This window comes from Sorex araneus, chromosome X, assembly GCF_027595985.1.
Source record: "Sorex araneus isolate mSorAra2 chromosome X, mSorAra2.pri, whole genome shotgun sequence".
Taxonomy (NCBI): Eukaryota; Metazoa; Chordata; class Mammalia; order Eulipotyphla; family Soricidae; genus Sorex; species Sorex araneus.
Window position 1 is genome coordinate 318,787,540 of NC_073313.1, and position 25,881 is coordinate 318,813,420.

At 40.5% G+C, this 25,881-nt stretch overlaps 1 protein-coding gene across 3 annotated transcripts; it reads right to left on the reverse strand.

Moving 5' to 3' along the window:
- Positions 1-45: 45 nt before the first annotated feature.
- On the reverse strand, positions 46-25,645 carry MTIF2 (mitochondrial translational initiation factor 2). Of its 3 annotated transcripts, XM_055123018.1 has the most exons (15): positions 25,561-25,645; positions 25,060-25,219; positions 23,281-23,500; positions 22,576-22,687; positions 18,721-18,892; positions 17,008-17,168; positions 14,103-14,279; positions 13,184-13,323; positions 10,059-10,183; positions 6,911-7,115; positions 6,326-6,578; positions 5,699-5,839; positions 3,683-3,847; positions 1,389-1,529; positions 46-748 (listed from the first exon to the last, which is right to left on the reverse strand). In XM_055123018.1, exons 3-15 carry the CDS (start codon positions 23,491-23,493, stop codon positions 576-578), a joined length of 2,178 nt encoding a protein of 725 aa, XP_054978993.1. In that variant the 5' UTR covers positions 23,494-23,500; positions 25,060-25,219; positions 25,561-25,645; the 3' UTR covers positions 46-575. The 3 variants fall into 3 exon arrangements, with proteins under 3 accessions (XP_054978993.1, XP_004609267.1, XP_054978994.1); XM_004609210.2 differs by lacking the exon at positions 25,060-25,219 and having other exon boundaries at positions 25,561-25,641; XM_055123019.1 differs by lacking the exons at positions 23,281-23,500; positions 25,060-25,219; positions 25,561-25,645 and adding an exon at positions 19,644-19,752 and having other exon boundaries at positions 22,576-22,689.
- Between the last annotated feature and the right edge of the window lie 236 nt (positions 25,646-25,881).

The window sequence follows — 25,881 nt, forward strand, 5'->3', positions numbered from 1 at the left end:
TTCATTTGATTTTTTTTTTTCTGCGCTATTGAAAAAGTAATGCAGAAGTTGGGGTTGTCATGTATATCACAGGTGATGAACAGCCTACCTGGCTGCAATAAACATGGAGGCAGACATCTAGGCATTGTCGGGTGACTGATACGGATAGAACACTCCATACTAAAGTGATTGGTTTGGTGTTTTTTTGTTTTGTTTTTGTCCATCCCAGGCGTGACTCTCCTGTGAGTTGGAATTAATGATGGTTCCTTAAAAGACTAGTTCAGATTTCTTTGAACTTAGCCTGAGACCATCCTGGGTGTTAGAATTTACTAGGAAAATGGTTTCAAAGATCGATAATACATCTTGTCAGTGGGTTCAATTCAGAGGACTGTTTCTCAATACTTCACCTAAATAACAGGTGTTTGAAGTTTATTAAACTTAATTCACTGATACCATTGAACAGCTTGCTTTTAACATTTATTTGGAAACAAGGTTCCTGTTCAATATTTTCACAGAATGTATGTTAACATTTGGCAATATTCACCAATGATGTTGAATTTAATAAAACAAACTAGTTGATTTTAAAGTAAGATACTTTAAAATCCAGGGTCCCAAGAAATCTTGGCTGGAACTTCCTTTTCTTCATAACAAATAATTTGATCTCCTATTTTAAATTCTATATTTTCTTCATCCAAACTGAGACCGCAGTCCATCCCACTTTTGATGACAGAAGCATCATCTTTATGGTGTTTCAGTGAGGTTAAAGAACCTTAAAAAATAGAATAAAAAAAGGTTGAAAGTTAAATTAGTACATACTGACCACTACATTATAAAAATGATTTGTAGTGAAGACGATCTGTTTAACCTAACAAAGAGGATAGGCTAGTACTAAAAACAACTGACTTCCAGGAAGGAAGGAGCAGTTTATAATAAAGTGGAAGGGGGAAAATAGGTCATTGGTGGAAAGTTTGGGCATTTAGTGAAGCAACCATCTATATCAGCTGTGCCACTATTGTGCTAAACATTTTTTTTACGGATTAAGCAGAATAAGAGATTGCCAGCAAAAATTCAAGTTAAATAATGAGCAGGGAGTAGGCAAATAATGCAGATTTATTGTGGGAAACTGCTGGAAAGGTAGGAAGAGGCCAGTCTTTGGGAAATCAGTTGGAAACAGTCATACAGTTAGTAAGGAGGGAGGGCCTGAACTAGGTAAATGATGAAAAATAGGCCAGAAAGTCACTCAAAATCAACTTGTGACTGGGCTTGAAAAGCTACTATTTCTTGGAAATCAGTTGGAAATAGTCATACAGTTAGCAAGGAGGGAGGGCCTAAACTAGGAAAATGATGAAAAATAGGCCAGAAAGTTCCACAAAATCAAGGACTAGGCTTGAAAAGCTAATATTGCTTACCCTTCCAGATAACATGTCCATTACGGGTTAATTTAAATTTTCTTTGTTTTTCTAACTGCCCCTTCTGGACTCTGCAGCCAGCCACAGGAACTTTCTTCTTCCCTTCTGTTACAGAGAAGGTAGCTAGTATGGAAGCCTCACCTTGAAGAAGAGAGAACGCTGAGTATAGAGAAAACGGGTTCAAAGATTCCTAATTTCTGGCATTATGCATGGCAAGAATCAGATACACTCTCAGTTATGGGGCTTGAGAGTACAGTGGATAGGGCATTTGCTTTGTACCCTACCCAGTTTTTATCCCTGACACCTCAGTTCCTTGAGCACTGCCAGGAGGGATCCCTGAGCACAGCTGGGTATGGCCCCCAAACCAAAATTAAACACATTGTCAGCTCTTAGATAGAAGCTAGTTTCCCTTTGGCTACTATTTTCCTAGCCGATATCAAGAAAAAAATAACACCCTTGTATAATCTTGGAAAAGAACATTTTCACTGATAAAAGATCGCATGCTTGCCAAAAGAATATGAACAAAATGAAAATTGACTTTAAAAAGTAAAAGAATATAATTTTTGTCTCAATTCTACTTTCAGCTGTCCCTTAAGATATTTTCTAGAGTAGATAATATGTTAATTCATTTTTAATCTCATCGCTGGTTACTTTCTAGTTAAGAATACTAATTCTGGGACCAGAGCAACAGTGCAGCCAGTAGGGCATTTGCTTTGCACTTGGCTGCCCTGGGTTGCATCTCCAGCATCTGCAGCCTCCTCTGAGCCCAGCAGGAGAAATTCCTGAGTGCAGAGCTAGGAATAAGCCCAGAGCACCCCCAGCTCTAGCCCCTAAACAAAAAGACTACTCTGGGGCCAGAGAGTACAGCAGATAGGGTATCCCCGTCACTCCACATGGTTCCCTGAAAACCACCAGGAGCAGTCTCTGAGCACCACTGGATATGGCTCCAAAAACAAGAACGCTAAATCTGGGTCTCCTTTTTATTTTTTTTACTGATAAAAGTTAAATTTCAATATTGAAATGGTGGAACACTACACAGTTGGGTGAGCATTTCTCGGGGTGACCCCAGGCCCCCTATTCACTGGAAAAGCCCCCACTTCCTCCCCTGCCCTGCCAAACTGACAAAAAAAATAGTAATAATTCGAGTATTTAGTAACAAGTAGACACACTATCCCAAGTTTGCTGTCTTATGGTCCAGAAAAAAAAAAAAATATATATATATATGGTTAGGAAGGTAAGAAGAAAGCATAAGGGGCAAAATATAAGCAATCAAGTAAACGTAACTTATATGGAAGCAGTTCTTTATTTTCTTTCAAAAGTATTTGGGAACAAAGAATATAAAATTACTCAAGTTTATTTTAACAAACTGAGCCTTCACTTTGGCCAAGGAATATGATCAAAGAAATATTTTCATGTTGGTCAGCAGTACACACCTGAGTTCCGAGCTCAGGCCCAGCAGCACAGTACTCGGGCCTTCAGGATGACTATTTGGGGGTCCTGCGGGAACTCAGCCTAGTACACACCAGCAAAGCAGGTGCTCAACAACTTCAACTACCTCCCTAGTCCTAAGAACAATTATGATAATACACCTCTTTAGTGTGACATAAGCACAGGCTCCAAAGTAAGTGAATTTAGGACTCTGACACCTCAGCCATACTCATGAAGTAGCCTCCAGCTTTTGATGACTTTTTCTCCTTAACCCAGTAAATGTTACATAAACACACACACACACACACACACACACACACACACACACACACACACACACACCTATATTTATTTAAATATTTTTTTAAATTTAATCACTGTGAGATATACCATTACAAAGTTGTTCATGATTGGGTTTTGATAAGACCTTAACTTTGAAATGTGACCTTTCGCTTTCACAGTAGGAAATCTGAAGATGGTTCTTTTTATGTTTGTTTGTTTTGGGGGCTACACCCAGAGATGCTCAGAGGTCACTCCTGGCTGTGCTTAGGAACCATACAGGATGTTGAGGATTGAACCCAGGGCAGCCACATGCAAGGCAAGTGCTCTACCCAATACTTTCTCTCCTGCTCCTGAGAATGGTTCTTAAGCTTATACATATGTACATGTATATATGTACATGTACATATATACACACACACATATATATAAGAAGTTATAATGAATTCTCAGTACATTGTTTTCTCTGGAACATTATAGAGCTATATTATCAGAAATATAATTTGAACAAGTGAAATATATCTATCTCTACCAAACTTTGCATGCAAGTGTTATCAATATGTTAAAGTAACACTGTGAATACTCACCTATTGGGTGCTCTTCCACAAAGCAGGGCAATCTGCTACTTAGTTCCTCTTGCAAATCTTCAATGAGCCGGTAAATTATTTTATGAAGTTTAATTTTTATTCCTTTTTTTGCAGCTGATTGCTGAATAACATTGCCTGCATTCACGTTGAAGCCATATATAACACCTAGCAAGCAGAAATAATTCAATAAACTAGCACAAGTATTCCATCAAACAGTTTAGCTTTCAAGCAGAAACTCAAACATAGTTTTTATTTTCTATTATGTAAATTAAACTAAGTATGGGAAATTCTATCACTGAGGAGACAGCCACGGGCATGCTTTGCATGAGGGCAGCCTGGGTTAGGTCTCCAGCAATGCGAAGGCCCTGAGCACAGCCCTAAACCACCCTCACCAAAGAAAATTATAAATCTTTTCCATCAAAACAAGTAGGTTCACAAATTAAATAATTTTACAAAGTCTACTATTGCTTATTTAATAATAAGATTTCTTTGTAATTTTCAAATAACACTCATTCAAGAAATATTTATGTAATATGCAAGGCAACATGCTGCACAAAGCTTTGATTTTCAGCCAGAGAAACAAGAATGCTGAAAATACCTTGGGATAGGGGTGGGAGTGGGAAGCAAAAAAATACTCTTGCCTTAACTGAAAAAAATAATGCAAAAAACTTAAGAGCAACTACTGGGAAAGTCTTTTTAGGAAATCATACTTCTAACTAGCAGTTAAACAGCTAGCTGTAGGTACCATCTAACAGCACCTCTCTATTACCTACCATATAGCACACCAGCAAACACTGCTAGAACACTCAGTGCATGTAAAACATTCTGAATGAAGCAGCATTACCCAAAGTACTGCTCAGTAGTAGAAACATTTAATTCTAACCATGTCAGATTGGTTTGTAAAATTACCAATGAATGAAAGTACATAGCCAAAAGCATAAGATAAGTACTGCATAGGCTGATTATAATTTTAGGAACATTCTAAATGAAAGATAGAGACTCAACCTTGCACTGGGTGAGGAACTGGAAGAAAGGATGGTAAATGGGTATTATTATGAAAAACAAAACACTAGTGGGACTTGTGTAAAGCAGGCCATACAACAATGACAAAATGGAGCAATGATTGCAATATTGTACATACGCAGCCTCCATTGCTATTTGGGACTTAACTGCAGTAACAAAGGCATTCTGGGGACTGAGACTGGGGAAATGGCTCTGAGGTAGAACCTTGCTGCTATGAGGCTGAGAGTTCATCCCCCAGTACTGCCCCAAAGCTGAGTGTGACCCTGGCAGTACTGCTGTAGGTGATCCCTGGTGCCACATAAAGTGGGTACACTCTTCAGAGCACCACAACCAAAAGCAGCACAGGAGAACTGCAGTCAGGGATGTGCAAGCCCTGGCAAGCAGCACAGACCAAGTATGTGAAAACCAAGTGTGTGCATCCACCAGTGACCAAAACAATAAGGGAGAAAACAATTTAAAGTAGGTAGGACTGGAACGATAGCACAGCGGGTAGGGCGTTTGCCTTGCATGCAGCTGACGCAGCCGACCCGGGGTTGATTCCTCCATCCCTCTCGGAGAGCCCTGCAAGGTACCAAGAGTATCCCGCCCACACAGCAGAGCCTGGCAAGCTTCCCGTGGCATATTCGATATGCCAGAAACAGTAACAAGTCTCACAATGGAGACGTTACTGGTGCCCACTTGAGCAAATAGATGACCAACCGGACGACAGTGCTACATTTGTTTTTGGGTCACACTGCCTGTGTTCATGTCCGAATCCTGGCTTTAGGCTCAGGGATCACTCATAGTGGGGCTTAGGGGACCACAAGCAGTGCCAGGAATCAAATCTGGTCTACCACATGCAAGGCAAGTACTCTACCTGCTACATCTCTTCCACCATGATTTTTATTTTTTAAATGAAAGGGTTAGGCGATAGGTAAATGTCAGGTGTATGTAGTTAAGCAACAAAAGACTGGTGTGTTGTTGGAAACACAGTTAAATAGAAATGGAGCTTACCATGAAATGTTTCGGCAAGGTTGACATCATTTTCACTGATATCACCCAAACCAAAGTGTACCAATTCGAGTTTGCACTCATGTGAAGCATCATAGGCGTCCACAATATCCAAAATGGCCTCAACAGAACCATCAACATCACCTAAATGCAGCAAAAGTTTACAATTACTGGTGCTAGCAATCATTAACAGACACAAAAAGAGATACCAATCTATTTAGTTTTTTTTCTGGCTTACATCTGGTGGTATTTGGGGGCTAATCCCAGCTCAATGTTTAGGGGTCCCTCCTGGTAGTGTCCAGGGGACTATGCAGTGCCAGGGACCAAATCTCAGGTGTTTTAGCTCACTGATTTATTGCTCCAGCACAACAATAATCTCTTTAAGAGCCAGGAGATAGTAAGGGAGCATGCCTAGCATGCACGTGACCGGGTTCCATTTCTGGCACCATAAGTTTCCCCAGATGCAGCCCCGGAGGACACCAAACACAGCTGGGGGTGGCCCTGTAGACCCCCCATCACTAGCATGATCTGGGCATCCCTATCATAGCGGGGCCCTTGGATCATCACTTCCTTGGGCCACAGCAATGAAACGGCTTGAGAGGTCGGACAACCCACAAGAGAAAAAGTCACCTTTAATGATTATAGGAAGCACATTTGACTCTCTTTCCACTTTCTCTCTTAGCTTTAATACTTTTTGTTCTTTATTTTCTTGGTACTTTATAAATGACCTCTCCTTCCAATGCAAAGAGCCATATTTCTCGCGGGCTTTCCGATGTGCTTCTTGGTGTTCCTTTCTCTTTTCTTCTAATATTTTCAGATCCTCTTTATTTTTCTCCTGTTCTTGCTCATACTTTCTCCAGTCAATAACTTCACGTGCCCTTGGCTACAGGGAAAAGGGAGCAATATTTGTTCATTTAAAAGCTTTATTTCTTTTTTTTCTACTATGAATTTTATTCCTGCATGAAACTACTGATTTTTAAGTCTCAAGAAATTTATAAATTTTAACTTTGGGATTTTGTAACTGAAATTATTAAATTTTTTTTCTGCAATGTATAAAATTCTATGGCCAAATTCTGAAATGGCACCACTGGCCTCATATAACAACTTATCATCTAGAATTACTTGTTAATATTAATATACTTACTTGGGAAAACAACAGGTATTTTAAATCATTGCATCATATCTAACATATAGAATTAAATATGAATGACATACCTCAGATTCTACTTCAAGAATTTCGTCTCCTGCAGAAGGAAGGTCTTTCCACCCAACAATTCCCACTGGCATACTGGGGCCTGCCTCGCTGATTGCTTTTCCATTTTCATCAAACATTAATCGCACTTTTGCCCAACTCTTTCCAGCAACCAGAATTGAACCTTTTTTCAAGGTTCCTCTTTGAATTATAGCTGTAGTAACGGGTCTAAAGTGAAAATAAAGTTTTACAATTAAGAAGATAACAGAAGGTAATGATGCTTTTTTTATAAAAGAATACCATTTTTTGTTTTTAATAAACCACTGCTTTCTGAAGTATAACAAAGATATCTTTATGGGATTTAAATATGTACATAGAGTTAATTTCACCACTTCAGAAGCTTCTCATACAATTAAAACATTTCTTTACAATAGCAAAAGGTGGAAGCAATCCAAGTGACCATAAATTACAAGTGAATAAACAAAGTATAGTGCATATAATAAAATATTATATAAACTTTAAAAGGAAGGGAATCCTGGCACAAGCAGCATGAATAAGCCTCAAGAAGATGGAGCTGGTGAGATGAGAAAGGGGTTAAGTTACTTGCCTTGGCTATAGCCAACCCTGTTCAACCCCCAGTACCACACCAGTCCCCAAATGTCTAGCATGATCTGAGTTCATCACCAGTACCACATATGACATTCTTCCCCAGACCGTATGGCGACTATAAAAAATTTTTTTAAATAAAAAATTTTTTTTTATTTAAATCACTGTTAAGATATACCCTTACAAAGCTGTTCATGATTAGATTTCAGTCATAATGTTCTGACACCCATCCCTCCACTAGTGTAAATTTCCCAGCACCAGTGTCCCAAGTTTCCTTCCTATCACCCCCCACACCCGTCTCTATGGCAGGTGCTTTTCTTCTGTCTGTCTGTCTGTCTCTCTCTCTCTTCCTTTGGGCATTGCGGTTTGCAAAACAGAGAAGGAAAGGCTATGAGGAACATCCCTTCACATACTCAGTTCTTGTCCAATGTGATCACTTCTAGCTATTATTATCATTATGTTATCTTTTCTTTCTTACCTACTTTCTGCTCCACATACACTTTTTGTTGATTCCAACCATTAACTAGTCTTCCTAACCCCTGTGAAAACATTTTTAAAGGGGGAAAAGACATAGTATAGGGATAAAACAAGGTTAAGACGCTTGCCTGGCATGCAGCCAACTCTGGTTCAATTCCAAGCACCACAGGATCCCCCAGTACTACTGTGGGAAACCTCCAAACACAGAACCAAGAGTAAGCCCTGAACACAGATGGCTATAACCCCAGAACCCCAAGAGAAAAAGATTAAAAAGGACAAATGCGGAATGATCCCATATATATATATATATATATATATATATATATATATATATATATATATGTGGGTTGGAAAGATAGTACAGTGGTTAGGGCATTTGCTTTGCACATGGCCTACCCAAGTTTGCTACCCAGCATCTTATATGGTCTCCCGAGCACTGCCAGGAGTGTTCCCTGAGTGGAGAACCAGGAGAAAACCTTGAGCATCACCTGGTGTCACCCAAACACCCCCTCTCCCAAACATATATCTAAAAAGCATAGAAACAAAATTAAAATGATATAGTTATCAAGGTCTGAAAAAGAGGAAGTAGAGGGAAAATGGCATTTTATATGAACAGAATTTCAGTTTTGAAAGAGTAATAAGTTTGTGAATGGGTCTGAGGACTTCGTATGCAGGAGCTCAGAGTTAAATCCCTGGCCATGAATGGTGCCCTAAGCACCACTGGGAGCAACCCTTAACCAACCCAGTTGGGAGTAACCCCTGGATATTGCCACATCTTGTCCCAAACCAAAAGAAAAGCTCCAGAGATCTACTGCACAACAATGGTAATATATTTACTACCATAATTTTTGACCACATACCTAAAACTGATTAAGATGGTAAAAATCAATGCATCTTCTGCTACAAATCAAAAAAGTTCTGTTAAGGTCATAGTAGTGGAGGTTATTGACAGCCTAGTGTATGGTTGCATCCTAATTGCTTTTCTTTTCCTTTTTTCTTTTTGGTTTTGGGGCCACCCTGGTGGTGCTTAGGGCTTATTCCTGGCTCTGCACCTAGGGATCATTCCTTGTGGGTCTAGAGAGGTAATATATGGTGCTGGGAATCAAACATGGGCTGGCAACACGTAAGGAAAGTATCCTATTTGTTATACTATCTATCTAGCCCCTTATCTCTTTCCTATTCACTAATTTGTTAAGCAGTGAAAAGACCTTGTTTTGCTAATAAAATAGGAAATTAATAAAAAGATCCCCAACTCCGAGAACCTCCCATATATTATTAAGTATGGACATAAAGAATTTAGAGGGGCCAGGCAAACCACTCAAGGGAACAGTGCACATGCTTTGTGAGCCTTGGTCTCTGGTTCAATTTTCAGCACCAAGGATCCTTAAGCACTGAGGGAGCAACAAAGCACTTCCCAGTATGCTGCCCAGCAAACAAAAACAAATGAAAAAGAATTTACAAACCTCCAAATGCAATTTAGAGTATTCTTTGAGGCTTAATCAACTGAAGCAGTGTGAGTGGAGGAAGTGGAAGGTGGCGCAGAGAAATCAAGTAAATTGAACTACTTAAGTCACCTAAATACATCTAAAAGATGCAGTAAGTTACTATGATTATATATGTACATATTTACAGTATATACAATCTATTGCTAAGTACATTATTGTGTGCTGAGTTAGTGCAATAAAATGCTTTTCAAAAGCCAAAGAGACAGTACGAGGTAAGGTACTTGCTTTACACATAGCTGCACTTATACTGAATCCCCAGCACCGTATATCCTACCCTGAGCACTGATACTGTTCGCAGGGTACCATATAATCAAAATAATACTCTTTTTTATTTTTATTTTTATTTTTTTTTTGCTTTTTGGGTCACACCTGGCGATGCACAGGGGTTACTCCTGGCTCTGCACTCAGGAATTACCCCTGGCCATTCTCAGGGGACCATATGGGACGCTGGGATTTGAACCCGGGTCGGCCGCGTGCAAGGCAAACGCCCTACCCGCTGTGCTATCTCAATACTCTTATAGAATCAAGTCACAAAAAAATCTGAAACAAAGTCATTACAAATTAAGCATTTAAACAGTCGTACCCTCTTCCTTTGTCTGTGAAAGATTCTATTACAGTTCCTTCCACTGGACCAGTGGGATCTGCTTTCAATTCTAACATCTCTGCAAGAGCAATTGTTGCCTCTGCCAAAGCCATCAGATTATCACCCTGTAATAACAAAAAGGTGTTTATATAAAATTAGTAAAACTGATTTATATATATAAAACTATAAATATATATGTATATATTTATATACATGTATGTATATATAACTAAAACCTACATATATATGTGTACACACACACACACACACACACGCCTCTCGGAGAGCCCAGCAAGTTATGAGAGTATCCCGCCCATACGGGCAGAGCCTGGCAAGCTACCTGTGGCGTATTTGGTATGCCCAAAACAGTAATGATAGGTCTCATTCCCCCAACCCTGAAGGAGCTTCCAATCATTGGGAAAGATGAGTAAGGAGAGGCTGCTAAAATCTCAGGGCTGGGAGGAATAGAGACATTACTGCTGCCTGTTTGAGTAAATCGATGAAAAACGAACAACGGAATGACAGTGATACAGTGTTAATATATACATTACTATCATCTGTAAATATACATACAGGAGTCAGAACCTTAGACAGTGACACCATTTTTTTCCTTTAAGCATCAGAAGGGGAGGCACAGGAATAGGGATATGAGTGGTAGGTGCATAACACACATGTGTAAGGCCCTGAGTTCAATCCCTGTCACAGGAAAAAAATGGGATGGGGGATAAGGGTGGGAGAGATAAGAAAGAACACCTGATCTGGGACAGATTTTGCGTGTGTTGAGTCAGGATAGCTTTTATTGAATGCAACTTAATTAGAAAGTGATGGGAGAGAAAGAGAGGAAATTGAACCTGAGCTTTCCCAGAGTCAAAAATGCTAGGGTCAGATCTTATAAGGAACAATGTCCTTTTTTTTTTTTTTAAAGGACAGCCATTCCTCTTTCCCCTACCTTTTCCTTCTTTCCCACCTCCCTACCCTTCCCAAATTCAATAGTTATATTCTCTTTACTCTGTACTTCTATTTACTAATATTGTATTGATGTTATAATAAAAATTCAATAATATTGAGTGGAAAAATAAAGAATGGCCATTAGTGACCCATTTAATAATCCTATTATAATGCTTTATTCATTCTCTCTCCTGTCTAGTTTCTTTCCATTCATGTTCCTGACAGTGACACTTTACTTTTGAAGTTTTAAACAATCGAACAAATCTTCGTATATATTATTTCTTTGGTCCATTCAAGAATCTTATAAATAAATAAATTGAGCATTTACCAAACTTACACTTAATATAGGAGGAAATGAAGGGAGATGAAGCACTAACAATGTCCAGGCTCTAAGCCACATACTGTAACTACGGCCTGTGCTGCCCCAACGAAATACTTCATCTCCCCAAATCATGTTTCCTCAACCATAATATGATGAAGTTAGATTATTCTTTTTTTTTTTTTTTGCTTTTGGGGTCACACCTGGCGATGCACAGCGGTTACTCCTGGCTCTGCACTCAGGAACCACTCCTGGCAGTACTCAGGAGACCATATGGAATGCTGGGAATCGAACCTGGGTTGGCCGCGTGCAAGGCAAATGCCCTACCCGCTATGCTATCTCTCCAGCCCCTAGCTTATTCTTACATTACATCCCCTGCCCTCCCCCCTCTCCCCACACACACCCCACCATCTATTTACTCTGCTTTCTTGGGCTCCGAGATAGAAGATGATTAACTGACAATGGAACCTAGAACTACAACTGAAAAACAAAGCTTTTTTTTTTTTATTCTCCATCTTAGTACAGACTATTCACCAGTATTAATTATAAAGGATAAAACAAAGTAATGGTGGCCACACCTTCAAATGTTTTAATCCTGCCATTTGGCTTTCAGAGCGTAGTAACAACCAGAATGTAATAAGAACATAATGTGGCATTTTATGAGTTTTTGAAAGAAAGAGGCATGGCTTTACTATTAACAGAAGCATGATTTCTAAGCATTTGTTGAGGTAACCATTAAGAAAAGTAAGATAAGATGAAACTTAATTGACAGAAAGTCAGGGCCGGAGCAACAGTACAGTGGGTAGGGCATTTGCCTTGCACGCGGCCGACCTGGGTTCGATCCCCCATGTTCCATATGGTTCCCCAAGCACCATCAGGAGTAATTTCTGAGTGCAGAGCCAGGTGTGTGATCCTGAGCATCGCTGGGTGTGACCCAAAAAGAAAAAAAAAATTGACAGAAAGTGGCCAAATACATTCCCATTCCTTTACTGAATGTATAATTTGTGTAAGTGATCAGCATATAAGCACACCATGAAATATGGTAAAATTGAAAAAAAAAAGAAATAGTTACTTATTGGCAACTTGTATAAGAGAAATGCGATATGCTCTTATAAACAGTTACTGAACTTTCTTGGTAATTTTCAAACAGAAAAGAATAAATGGCAATTTATAACATGTAATTCATCATAAATAAAACTCACTGCAATTTAATTCATTGAAACATTAAGTCAATAACAATTGAATGCATTAGCTTTCATCTTTGTAAAATTTTTGTTGAAATCTTTTCTTTTGTTTTTTGTTTTGGGGCCATACCTAGCAGTGTTCAGGGCTCACTCCTGGCTCCGTACTCAAGGATCATTCCTGCAGATCTGGTAGACCATATGGGGTACGGGGTCTATATGGTAGACTATCAACCCTGACTTGGCCACGTGCAAATCAAACACCCTACATTCTATACTATCACTCTGGCCCCTATCCCTAATTCCTATTCTGTAATTCCTTGCAATAAAAGGCACACAAGCACATTTTATTACCAAATGTATTTCATTTCTGCTAAATAATATACTCTGTGGATTTTGACACTGTACCTATATCATTCAGCATTTATACTGTCATTCTAAGTTTCACATAAGTTACTAGGTTTAGAACCAATTTCCCACTGATCATCAATCCTTGTTTGATGACTATTTTGAGTCATTTCTAATCTGCAAACCAGAATTACAGTGCTCTGGTTAGTAATCAGAGAACAAGACCATAGAAATAATAAGTGACAGAACATTGAGACATAAAGTGTTGTGTGCAATTTTATAGAGCATTCTCCCCTGAACACATTAATCTCTGAGGGACCCGGATTTACCGTAAGTGCAGAGACATGAACTGCCTGAACTTCACCACCATAATCCTCACAAACCACATCATAAGCTAGCAGTTCTTTCTTCACTTTCTCAGGATCCGCCTCAGGTTTGTCACATTTGTTTACGGCAAGGACAATAGGAACTAGAAGAGACAAGAAGCATGAAAAAGATAATACTTCAATACCACGCATTCACAATAAAAGAAACCAACCTTATCTGGCCATTTCTTTACTCAATGGAAGCTCTTACCTAAATTTTGTTGTCTGTTTGGGGCCATATTTGATGTATGTGGCTACTTCTGGCATGGCACTCAGGGAACCAGAAGTGATGAGGCATTTAAACTTAAAGCATGCATCTCAAGTACTGAGCTGGGTGTAGCCCCAGAGTATGGCGAGGAGTGGTTCAAAACTCAAAAGTAAACCAAAAATAAAAAAAGCATCATTTAAGACTATTAAATTCTCTTCTGGGATGGTTGTGGGGGGCTGAATTCTGAGGGCAAAACTCAGCAGTACTCAGTGGGTATTTCTGGCTCTGTACTCAGAAGTGACCCTTGGCTGAACGTGGGGAACCATTATATGGTGCCAGGGATTCAAAATGGGGTTGGAAACAGGCAAGACAGGCAAGTGCCTTCTGTACTATCTCTCTAGTCCCACTGTGCTAAATTCTAATATACTGCCCAATATCATGAGGACGGTACTAAACTTATGAACTGCATTTGTGTTCAAAAATCCCAAGTTAACTCCTTCTTAGTAGTAATGCGTATGGGGAAACCAACTGTCTTTGAGCAGTATCTATAAAACAAGTATAATAATCCATAAAGATTAAATGACCTACATGTAACTGCCCCAGAAGTGACTGTGTAGTAGAATCTTAAAAAAAAATCACTTCCTTTCTGATACATACAGGTCAGCCACACAGTACCTTGAGCATCTTTGGCATGCTGAATAGACTCTATAGTCTGTTTCATCACTCCATCATCTGCAGCTACAACCAATATGACAATGTCTGTGACCTGAGCTCCTCTGGCTCTCATCGCTGAGAAAGCAGCATGTCCTGGAGTATCAAGAAAGGTTATCTTTTCCCCAGAAGGCAGAGAGACTAAAAAGAAAAAGCACAAGAACATGAATTAAAAAATGCACTTCCTTAATATGAAGGAATATGTATATATTATCAAATATAATTTTAAAATGTTTAATTTTGTAATTTTTGTCTTTTGATATGCAGCTGGCAGTGGTCAGGGCTTACTTCTGGCAGGATTGCTCCTGAGCACTTACTCTGCTCTAGGATCACTCCTGGTGGTGTTTAGGGGACCATACAGTGTGCCAGGGATCAAACCCCAAAAAGCTGCATGAGAAGCAAGTGCTTTACCCACTGCACTATCTCTCCAGCCCCAATAAATTATTTAAATACAGGTCAGGAATGCAGTTCAGTGGTAGAGCAAATGTTCTACATTTTTGAGAACATGTGTTCAACCCTCAACATGGAAGAGTTAGTTCTCCAATTAATCTTTTTTTTTTTTTTTAAAGAAATATTTTATTGAACCACCGTGAAAACAAAAAAAATACAAAGCTTTCAGGTTTAAGTCACAGTCAAATACTGATTAAACCACCATCCCTTCACCATTGCACCCGTTCCACCACCAAGAACCCCAATACACCCCCCTCCCACCCCTCCCCCATCTAAGTAGCTGATGATATTCCCATTATTCTCTCTATATATTGAGTACATTTCATATTTCCATACAGAACTCACTATTGTTGATTGGAAATTTTCCCCAACAATCAGGCCTGCTGAATAAGCATCATCTAATAATTTCTCTTCCTTGGTAAAAGTGAAGACTTTGAGTCCGCGCGGCCGCTATTGCGGCCGCGCGGTTTTGGGTTTCTAATATTTTAGCTCAGTTCACAGTCAAAATGGATGGCTGCAAGAATCTGCTCTGGTGCCAAAATGGGTTAGGAGACCTCAGGATCACAGTCAGTAGGCGGGAGGCTCTGCTTCTCGTGCCGCAGCTCTTGGTTCATCTCTGGGCGGAAGGCGCGCCGGGAACACCTCCCCTCCCAGGATCACCTACAGGCTACGTCACTAAAGAAAGTCCTACCTCCTGGTGTAGGGGTCTTAGAGGGTGGCTCTCACCGCGTGGCTGCTGCCGCTGCCGCCATTTTCGCTCAGAAAAATGGGGTGGAGAGGGAAAAAAATCCCTTCCCGGGCTGCACGAGGTTGTAGTTCAGTTCGCAGTCAAAATGCATGGCTGCAAGAATCTGCTCTGGTGCCAAAATGGGTTAGGAGACCTCAGGATCACAGTCAGTAGGCCTCTCCAATTAATCTTACTTAGAATAATACAGATCATCACTTCACCCTGAAAAGTGACAGCTAGTCATTTAGGAAGCTCTTTAGGCTTTTCATATAGTAACTTAAAAGAGTCTCTTGCCCGCACGCCTGGCTGTGTTCCCCGGGGTCCCTCGGAGGGGATGGGCTCCAGCTTCCCTCCCCACCCCAAGCAGAGTTCCTGGGGGCTGAAGACCACCAGAACTTAGCTACAGCCATGCTGGAGGCCCCTCTCCACACATGCATGAATGCACACATGACAGGCCTCATGCATGAAGGTACCGGCAGAGGAACCCAGGTGTGTGTAATCGCATCAACGGCAAACAACCAGAGAGAGACTTAAAAGCAAGCTCTCAGAAGCGCTCAAGGCCACGCGATATCTTGTAGGCTACTTCTCCCTCTGGGAGAAACTGGCAATCTTCTGTGAGTTTCCTGCCTACGTGGGACAGCCTTGCAAGCTTCCCATGGTGTATTCATATACTAAATCCAGTAACAAGCTGGATCTCATTCCCCTGTCCCTGAAAGAGCCCCCAGTGCGACATCATTGGGAGGGCTGAGTTGAGATAGACTTCTAAGATCTCAGGGAAAGGATGAAATGAGAGGTTACCGAGCCCGCTTGAGAAATCAATGATTAACGGGATTTTGTGATTCATGTGAATGTAAAATATACTATCATAAACATGTATTTTATAAAGTAATATATATCAATACATATATTTGAGAGAATATGTACCTTTGTAGGAAATAATTCCTATGTCAACAAAAATCAGTTGTATAATTGCCCTGAGCAACAAAGGCTACTTAGTACATAGTTAACTGCTAAGGGTTTGAGCCCAACAGCCTTGAATTTAAATCCCAGATGGTCAGTTACTAGCTATATACCTTTAACAAGCAATTCAACCTAAACAAGCATTAGCTTCCTATCTGTAAGTACAAATCAAAATACCCACATCATGGTGTTATGTGGATAAAAAAAGATAAAAGCATATCAGATGTTTGGCACAGTGCTGGACACATAAATAGCCAGCTTTATGCAATTATTATTAAGAACATCATCATTAAATAGCATTGAAGAGTTTTTTATTTATTTTTTAATTTTTGGGTCACACCCGTTGCTTCTCAGGGGTTACACCTGGCTCTGCACTCAGGAATTATTCCTGGCAGTGATCAGGGGATGATATGGGATGTTGGGGATAGAACCTGGGTCAGGCACGTGCATGGCAAAGGCCCTACCCGCTGTACTATCATTCCGGCCATTGAAGAATTCTAGGCTCATTAAGCTAAACTAAGAATGGGGTAGAATAAGAAATGTAATATAATTTTACCTTACAGAATATATAAAATGACCTTTCTTAGCCATCTGTTCCACGCTCCATCAAAGTCAAGGGCTTAATGCATTTGCCTTCACCTTTACTTTGAATATTTCTTACTAAGACACTTGCTTTTAAGAAAATATTGTATGGTGTTCCAAAGCACACTGTAAGGTCATTTCTGTTCATACCTAGGAAGGCACCAATGTGCTGAGTGATGCCACCAGCTTCCATTTCTGCCACTTGAGTTTTTCGCAGTTTATCAAGTAATGTTGTTTTCCCATGATCAACATGGCCCATTATAGTGACAACTGGGGACCTTGTGGTTAATAAAGATGGATCTGCCTGGGGCCTGCAAATAATAGCAAAGAATTTTCATTTTTTTAATGTCAGGAACACTGATACTTATATAAACTTATACATAATGAATTGATTTACACTTGTCCTTGTGAGCTACCACTAACAATAAAACCCAGCTTTGATTACATTTTCTTCTTTGATGCACAGACTGAATTATGCCAAACCATATAATGATTACTCATCAATGTTGATATATTCATAAGGAGAACTGAATCAAATGTAAAATTTTAGGATTAATAAACATTCAGAAAAACTAAGAAAAGTAACTCTTAAGGGGCTGGAGTGATAGCACAGCAGGTAGGGCGTTTGCCTTGCATGTGGCTGACCCAGGTTCAATTTCCAGCATCCCATATGGTCCCCCGAGCACCGCCAGGAGTAATTCCTGAGCGCAGAGCCAGGAATAACCCCTGCGCAACACTGGGTGTGACCCAAAAAGAAAAAAAAAAGTAACTCTTAAAGTTACTGAACATATTTTATATGTCTAAGTGCTTTGAGGAAAAGTTTAACTGTGCTCACTTTAGTTGCACAAAACTTTTTCTTTTTTCTTTTTGGGTCACACCTGGCGAAGCACAGGGGTTACTCCTGGCTCTGCACTCAGAAATTACTCCTGGCAGTGCTCAGGGGACCATATGGGATGCTGGGAATCAAACCTGTGTCAGCCGTGTGTAAGGCAAACACCCTACTGCTGTGCTATTCTCCAGCCCCAGTTGCACAAAACTTTTTGAAGGCAAGTATTCCTTTTATAAAAATGTGAATAAGGGGCACAGAGAAAGATTTATAGGTGGCAGCATATGCATTGCATGTAGAAAGCCTGGATTCAATCTCTAGCACTACATGGTCCCCCAAGCACTGCTAGCAGTAGTTTCTGAGCACCCACGAGTGTGGCCTCCCCCCCAAAAATTAACAAAATTAAAGTGTGAGGGCTGGGATATGGTTCAAAGTGGTAAAGCATATAGCTAGCCCAGGCAAGGTCCTAAGTTCATTCCTGGCACTAAATGATCTCCAAAACACAAGCTCGGGTGGCCCTGGCAGACCCAATATTACTAGGGTAAGCACCACAGTACCAATCTGCACACTGAACCAGTAGACCCAGCAACACCAGAAATGGCCCATGCTTAAAAAATAAGTGTGAGTAAGGAGCCTGGGAATGACTAAATAGCCAGAAAAACAACCTGCCTTGCAAGCATAAAATTACTAGTTCCATTCCTGATGCCAACCATATGAGCGGAGTACTGTCATTCAAATTCTGCTATTTGGGATCACTGCACTTCAAGAGAAGGTACAATCTCTAGTGTACTGCAGCCAGGTGTAGGCACTATGACTTACAAAGCACAGAACACCACTAAAAGACTGTGACACTTGTGAGCATTTGTACAAACACTGCAACTTTGGTGTGACACCCAGTGAACATCAAAACCAACTGCTGTGGGCACTATAGCCAAGCATGAGTGTGGCCCTCCCAAGCCCCCCACCATTCAATAAGAACAATAAAGGAAAGGGGAAAAGCGGGATCTCCCATGCCCAAATACATGATTAAGTTTTACCTTTTTACAGCATCTTTATTTTCTTTGACTCTGTCTTGTTTTAATTTGCTCCAAATTAGCTTCATTCCTGCCTTCTTGATCACTTCTTTGATGCAAATTTCATCTAAACGTGAATCTGATTCTAGTGAATCTATGTCAATAGCTGTGTTCATTAAAGCTTCATATATGTAATCTGATTAAAAAAAAATACAACCCTTAAGGATCACAAACTAAATGTTTAAAAAAGCTTCATTAACAGAAGTACAGTTTACCCAATGCTAGGAGTAACTGAAAGTGACCTGTTTCTCTAATGTTAACAAATTAAGCAGAACAGAAACTTATCTCTAAAATAAGATACATTATATCAACTGATATTTTTGCACATTATAAATAATTGAATATTTAATTATTTCTTGAAACATCTGAACTTATCTGGCCTATAACATCCTTTCCAGAAAAAAAAATTACTCAGTGCCCCCTGGAAATCTACCTTAATTAAACAAACAAATAATAATACCACTCACACCCCTCACAACTGCATCCAATGCTTCTAATGCTACCTCCTCACTTCAGCACCCTCCCTGCCATGGTGATTATCACTCATTCTGAGAAAAAGTGAGAACCATCAACAAAACATTAAACTGCAAGTTGTATACATCAGTATTGAGTAGTTCATCATTTGAAAACTTACAATTACATATGTCATGCATACACAAATGAGTGTTTATTCTCATTGTGCTGTCAAAGTTATGTTTTCAAATTCCGATGGAATACTGAATTAACATATGAAATTATTTTGAGGGAAAATACAGGGTTAAGTTCCTTCCACTTCTGAAAGAACATTTTATCAGTTCACTAATGTATTTTGTATCCATATGTCTCTTTTAAAACCATCTTTTTAAATTTAGGGACTAGGGCGATAGTACAGTGGGTAAAGCACTTGCCTTGCAGACAGCAGACTCAGGCTCGATCCCTGGCACCCTACATATGGTCCCCCGAGCCTCAACAGGAGTGATTCTTGAGCACAGAGCCAGAAATAAGCTCTGAGCACCACTGGGTGTGAATCAATAAAACAAAACAAAAGATATTTTAATCTTATTTCATATATAGCTGATTTACATAATGTTGATTCATTTTATATATTTTGATATTCACTAACATTGAACTCAAAGCCAACAGCACCATTAACAAATGCCTGAAAAAAGCTTATCTAACACATGTAATTTATAAGGCATATTAAAATCTATTCTGTTCTATAAGGTAGACTAAAATCGTCTTGCAGCTTAAGGGCAAATTTTATTTTATTTTTAAAAAATTGGTGGGAGGGGCTTGGGGGACAACCAGGGCTTACTCCTCTCTCTATGCTCAGAGACCACTTTTTGTGGTGTTCAAGGGATCATATAAGATGCTGAGGATTGAACCCTACTCGCTGTACTATCTCTCCAACCCCAAGAAAGGACAAAATTACGGAATGTGCTGCTATCACACAGAGTCAAATAAGTCAGAAGGAAAAGAGCAGATACACAATGAACTCTCTCATATGTGGGATTAAAACAAAAAAATAAGGAGGGGAATGACAAGTGGCCAAAGATGATGGAACTAAAGAACAAAACTGGCGGCGATGGAGCACCTGCCTGATCATCACCACATATGGTTTTACAGGCATAAGCTCATGACTTAGATCCTGGCATCATCGAGAATATCAAGTGTGATCCTAGCCATACTGTTTTTATATAATTTCCAGTGCCAGATGAAGTATATAATTTCTGATGAATCGCAACCAAGTGTCTGCAATACAGTAACTAGTGTGTATGGCTCCTTCGTGGGCAGTAAAACTAAAGGTGTGTGAACAGTACAAGTGTGTAACCACTGGCAAGTGTTGTAGCCAGAATAGGCACAAACGCCACCACCAAGGGTATGCAACCCACAGCTGGCAGATGTATAATCCCTGTCATGGCAACAATAAAAACTTAACAGAAACAGGAAACAGAGAAGGAAAATAAAATGAAAAACTAATTTTTATAAAAATACTTTTTAAACTTATTCTAATAGTGTACAAAATGTCTGTAAAACAAAGATTAGTCTGGTAAAATTACTTCCTTTGATTAAAAAACAAAATATTTGAAAATTATATTAAATAAAAAGTCAAGAAACTAAACTTTGTGACCTAATGTGAAAAACACTGCAATAACATAGCATCTTTTCTGCGGGGTAATAGGGGGTTTGGGCCATATCACAATGTTCAAGGGCTACTCCTAAATCTGTGCTCAGAGGTTGCTTCAGGTGGTATTCAGGGGACCAAGTGGGGCCTCCTGTATGCAAAAAATATACTCAACCCTTTGAGAAATTTTTCTGGTCAAACAATTTTGAATTTTTTAGCACAGCGGTAGGGTGTTTGCCTTGCATGTGGCGACCCGGGTTTGGTTCCTCAGTCCCTCTTGGGGAGCCCGGCAAGCTACCGAAAATATCTCACCCGCATGGAAGAGCCTGGCAAGCTACCTGTGGCGTATTCAACATGGCAAAAAACAGTAACAAACAAGTCTCACAATTGAGATGTTACTGGTGCCCGCTCGAGCAAATCGATGAGCAACAGGATGACAGTGACAGTATTATTTTTTTAGGGTTTTTTGGTTTTTTTTTGCTTTTTTGGGTCACACCTGACAATGCACAGTGGTTACTCCTGGCTCATGCACTCAGGAAATACTCCTGGTGGTGCTCGGGGGACCATATGGGATGCTGGGAAGCAAATCCAGGTTGGCCACATGCAAGGCAAACACCCTACATGCTGTGCTATTGCTCCAGCCCCTTTATTATCTTTTTAACTTTTTTTTTTTTTTTTTGCTTTTTGGGTCACACCTGGCAATGCACAGGGGTCACTTCTGGCTCTGCACTCAGGAATTGCCCCTGGCGGTGTTCAGGGGACCATATGGGATGCTGGGAATCGAACCTGGGTCGGCTGCGTGCAAGGCAAACACCCTACCTGCTGTGCTATCGCTCCGGCCCCTATTATCTTTTTAATGTCTGTATTTTTCATGCCTGGCATGCCTGGCTGTCTTCACCAGGGTCCTCGGAAGGGGTGAGTTGAGTTTCCCTACCAGCCCCGAGCAGAGCCCCGGCAGGCGAAGACCTCTGGAACCATGAGCCAGAGTCATGCTCAAGGCCACTCTCCACTCGTTCGAACAAGTCTCACGCATGAAGGAACCGGCAGAGGAACCCAGGTGTGCAGGACCCAGGGCTGAGATCTCCAAGCTTGCTTGGATCGGACTGGGCCTCTTCCGCTCAGATCCCCCATTTTCCAGTAGCTAGGCGGTCACACCCAGAAACTGCCCCCAGCTCCATCCAGGGACTATAAAACCAAGCTCCTGGAAGCAACATCTTATAGCCTAGTTCTCTCTCTCAGACAACCTGGCAAGCTACTGAGTTTTCCTGTCCGCAAGGGAGAGCTTGGCAAGCTCCCCATGGAGTATTCATATGCCAAAAACAGTAACAATGATGGGTCTCATTCCCCTGACTCTGAAAGAGCTATAATGCGGAAATGTTAGGAAGGATGACTAAAGAGAGGCTGCTAAAATCTCAGGACTAAGACGAATGAAGACGTTACTGGACCCACTCAAGCAAATCGAGGCTCAATAGGATGATAGTGATAGTGATATTTTTATATTTTGATAGTGTTTTTCATAGAGCCTGGAATTGAATTCAGAGCCTCATATATGCAAGGGAAGTAATCTATCATCTAGCTACATCACCCCCGGCCAGATCTTTAAAATTAAAGCCTACCAGTCTAAGTTTCATCTTTAAACGTCTTATACCCATAACAAATGAAATGTCAGGAGCTCCTTGTTCTCAAATTTTTCCTTAAAAAATTATGTGACTTACCTATGTCTTTTCCCATTGCCCTGGCCAGCTCTTCAACAGTCATTCCAATCCATACTTCTACCTCCTTTTTAGATTTTGTTGAAGGTAACTGAGGTTTCCGTGGTCTTTCTTTCTATTAAAAATTCAAAAGATAAAACTTTAAACTTCTTTTATTCTAGAGCATGTATCACAAGCATGGTTTCTATTACTACCAACTAAAATTCTTGGTTTTGTTTTGGTTTCTGGGCCACACCCTGTTATGCTTAGGGCTTACTCATGGCTCTGCACTCAGGGATCAGTTCCAGTAAGGCTCGGGACCATATGGGATGCCCAGGATCAAACTCAGCCTGGTCCAAGGCAAACCCCCAACCCACAGTACTATCTCTCCAGCCTCCTACTAGTATTCTTATAAGTAATTAAGCCTTAGACTAAAACATGGAAATTTTCATCTTTAATTCACTGATTTTGCTAAAGATTCTGGGACAGGAGAGAGTTCAAAGATCTGGAGCACAAGCATATTCTGCGCCCTGAGTTTGGTCCCTTATCACCATTAGGAGCAATCCCCAAGTATTACTGTGGGAACAATCTCCTGAACACTATGGAGTGTGGCCCAAAAAACAATGTAAGGGATATAGAAGAAATATACTATAAATAAATTACTCAAATTAAGTATCTTCTTATGTCTCAGAGCAAATAAGAGAATAACTGAGATAGAGTCAATTCTACCTTTGTTACTAGGTGTCTATATTGAGAAAGCGCAGCCCTTATAAGTGTGTGTGTTTGCCAGGGGGAGGCATACAGCTGACCCGTCCATATTGGGTAAGCAGATGAAAACACATGTCTCTGCTGAACCAATGTTCTTCCACTCAGGCCATGCAGCTGCCTACAAACAGTTTGAAATCGTAGCAAGTTTTCCAACTTCAGTAGCTTCTGATTCATGTTCCTCCTAGAAAAATATTTAAATAATACTTTGAATAATATTGAAACCAAGTTAGCAGATATTTATTGGATACCTACTACAATCAAAGTGCTCTGATAGAGTTACAATGAATAAACCGGGCTTCTTCTTGAAAGAGAAATTGATTCCATATTATTTTCAGATACTATAACTATCACTGTCACTGTCATCACTGTCACTGTCATCCCGTTGCTCATTGATTTGCATGAGCAGGCACCAGTAACATCTCCATTGTGAAACTTGTTATTACTGCTTTTGGCATATCGAATATGCCCCGGGTAGCTTGCCAGGCTCTGCTGTGCAGGTGAGATACTCTGGGTAGCTTGCCAGGCTCTCAGAGAGGGGTGGAGGAATCGAACTGGGGTCAGCCGCATGCAAGGGAAATGCCCTACCGCTGTGCTATTGCTCCAGCCCATTCTATAATAATTATTAACGCTTATACTATGAGAGAAATAACAAACTTATAAAATGTTTTTTTCACTCTTGAAACACAATTAACCAAATAATAACTACTGTGATGTATCTAAAATGCAAATGTACTCATCAGTTCTTTGCTAAACACTTTCCAGTAGCTCCCTATTTAAAACTTCAAAATATGTTATATATGAGGACTCATTTCCAGCTCTCTGCTAGCCTCTTCCATTCTTTTAGTTTTATAATACCATCTCTTACCTCCCAAGTTTTTGTTATTCTGACCCATGGTAATCTCCTAAAGTATGTCATCTAATTTTCAACTTTTGCATATATTCCTTTTACTTGGATTGTTTCATAATCTTCAACAGCTTTCCCTCTTCCCACATACCTAGCCCAATGCTTTGCAGTAGGAAGAAGTTAATCAATACATATCTGATAATAATGCATTTCGAATATTACTCTTCAAAGTTGAGAGAAAACAGCAATAGCACTAAATAGTAGAGTTTAGAACTCAGTATAGTTCTTCCATTGAATGCTCTTCTAGTTTCCTCTGCATTCCAGTTTTTAAAGGAAGATTCAACTAAAATATTTTTCATGTTTTTTTCTCAGTAAATATTTCCAGAGCACCACATTCTACACATTGTGCTTGACGCATGTGATTCATAGATTGAGAAAGAAGACAAAGTTCCTTCCTCAGGGTTCAGTGTCTTCAAAATATCCCAAATGTAAGAATTTTCAGGCATTTAGGCACTTCAAGACTAGCACATTTAACTTTTTGTTTAGATATGTTTCTTGGGATCAAGACGTGAAGAGTATTTCAGAAAGCAAGAAGCAAACTCCGTACGAAAAAGAATATTTGGGGCCAGAGAGATAGTACCGCGGATAGGGCGGCTGCCTTGCACAAGGCCGACCTGGTTTTCATGGGGAAGCACCGCCAGGAGTGACCCCAAGCCCAAAAGAAAAAACTAAAACTTTAATGAGTCAAACACCAGATTGGCACGGGAGGGATTAACGGAGTAGAAACAGCCCTCCTGACTTGCAGACTGACCAAAGCACATCTATGTAACGAAAAAGACGTTTGAAATACACAGTGGGGACAATAATCCAAACGTCAAAACTGTCAGGAAGCTTACTTGTTATTCCAAGCCCCTCATTTTAGAGAAAAGGAAACGAGTCCAGCGAGGTCAACAAAACCTCTCCCAACTCATAGAGACAGTCAGTGACAGGGCTATTTAGCTTAGGTTTTCTCTCAATTCGGTGTTCGCTCGCTGCAGAATAATCTTGTCGCGGAATCTGAAAAAGGAGGTGAGACATATCTCATTATGCCGGCGGAAATGTCTGATTTAGAAACTTTGGGATTTATCCTCAAAGTAGAAATCACTGTAGGAAAACGAGAGATGTAAGCCTTGGACACAGGGAAGGGTCACAACGCGGGGCCACCGCTGCATCGCGGGGAGAGCGGCGGCGGACGCTCGGGGGCGGGCAGGAGGCATGGGGGGCGGGGGCGGTCGTGCCCCGAGTGAGTGCATCGAGGAAAAGCTTCCGAAAGACTCCGGTGGATGGCTTGTGCCACTGACACTTGGGCCGAACTAAGGAGGCCACCCGGCACGACCCGGCTAAGGGACCCCACTCACTTAGCTGCTACTTAGGGACGTCAGGATTCTGGAACCCAGCAGAGCTCATCTTCCGGCCCGGGAGAAACGCCCCTAGGTGAGTCCGTCCCTCAAACGCCCCGCATCAAACTTCCGGTGCCGCCGGAAGTGGTTCTTCCCGGAATTTAGGAATCGGAATTCACAATAGCCTCTAGCTGTCCGGACTGGGTGGGTTCCCATGAGGAACATATATATATATATAATCTTCCCTTAGGGGAAGGAGCTTAATTTCTCTCCGCTAGAGTGAGTGAATTTTGTGACTTTCTTCAAGGAATAAAATATGGAAAGGGTCAAATAGTAACT

What these genes read in the sequence shown, in the direction of transcription:
- MTIF2 (XM_055123018.1), bottom strand. Translation starts at nt 23,493, where the DNA reads ATGAATCAGAAGCTACTGAAGTTGGAAAACTTGCTACGATTTCAAACT. An exon ending in GCACATTGGTGCCTTCCTAG is followed by an intron (nt 14,280 to 17,007) that starts GTATGAACAGAA and finishes TTTTCTTTTTAG; the next exon opens with TCTCTCTGCCTTCTGGGGAA. An exon ending in TGTGGAAGAGCACCCAATAG is followed by an intron (nt 1,530 to 3,682) that starts GTGAGTATTCAC and finishes CTCTTCTTCAAG; the next exon opens with GTGAGGCTTCCATACTAGCT.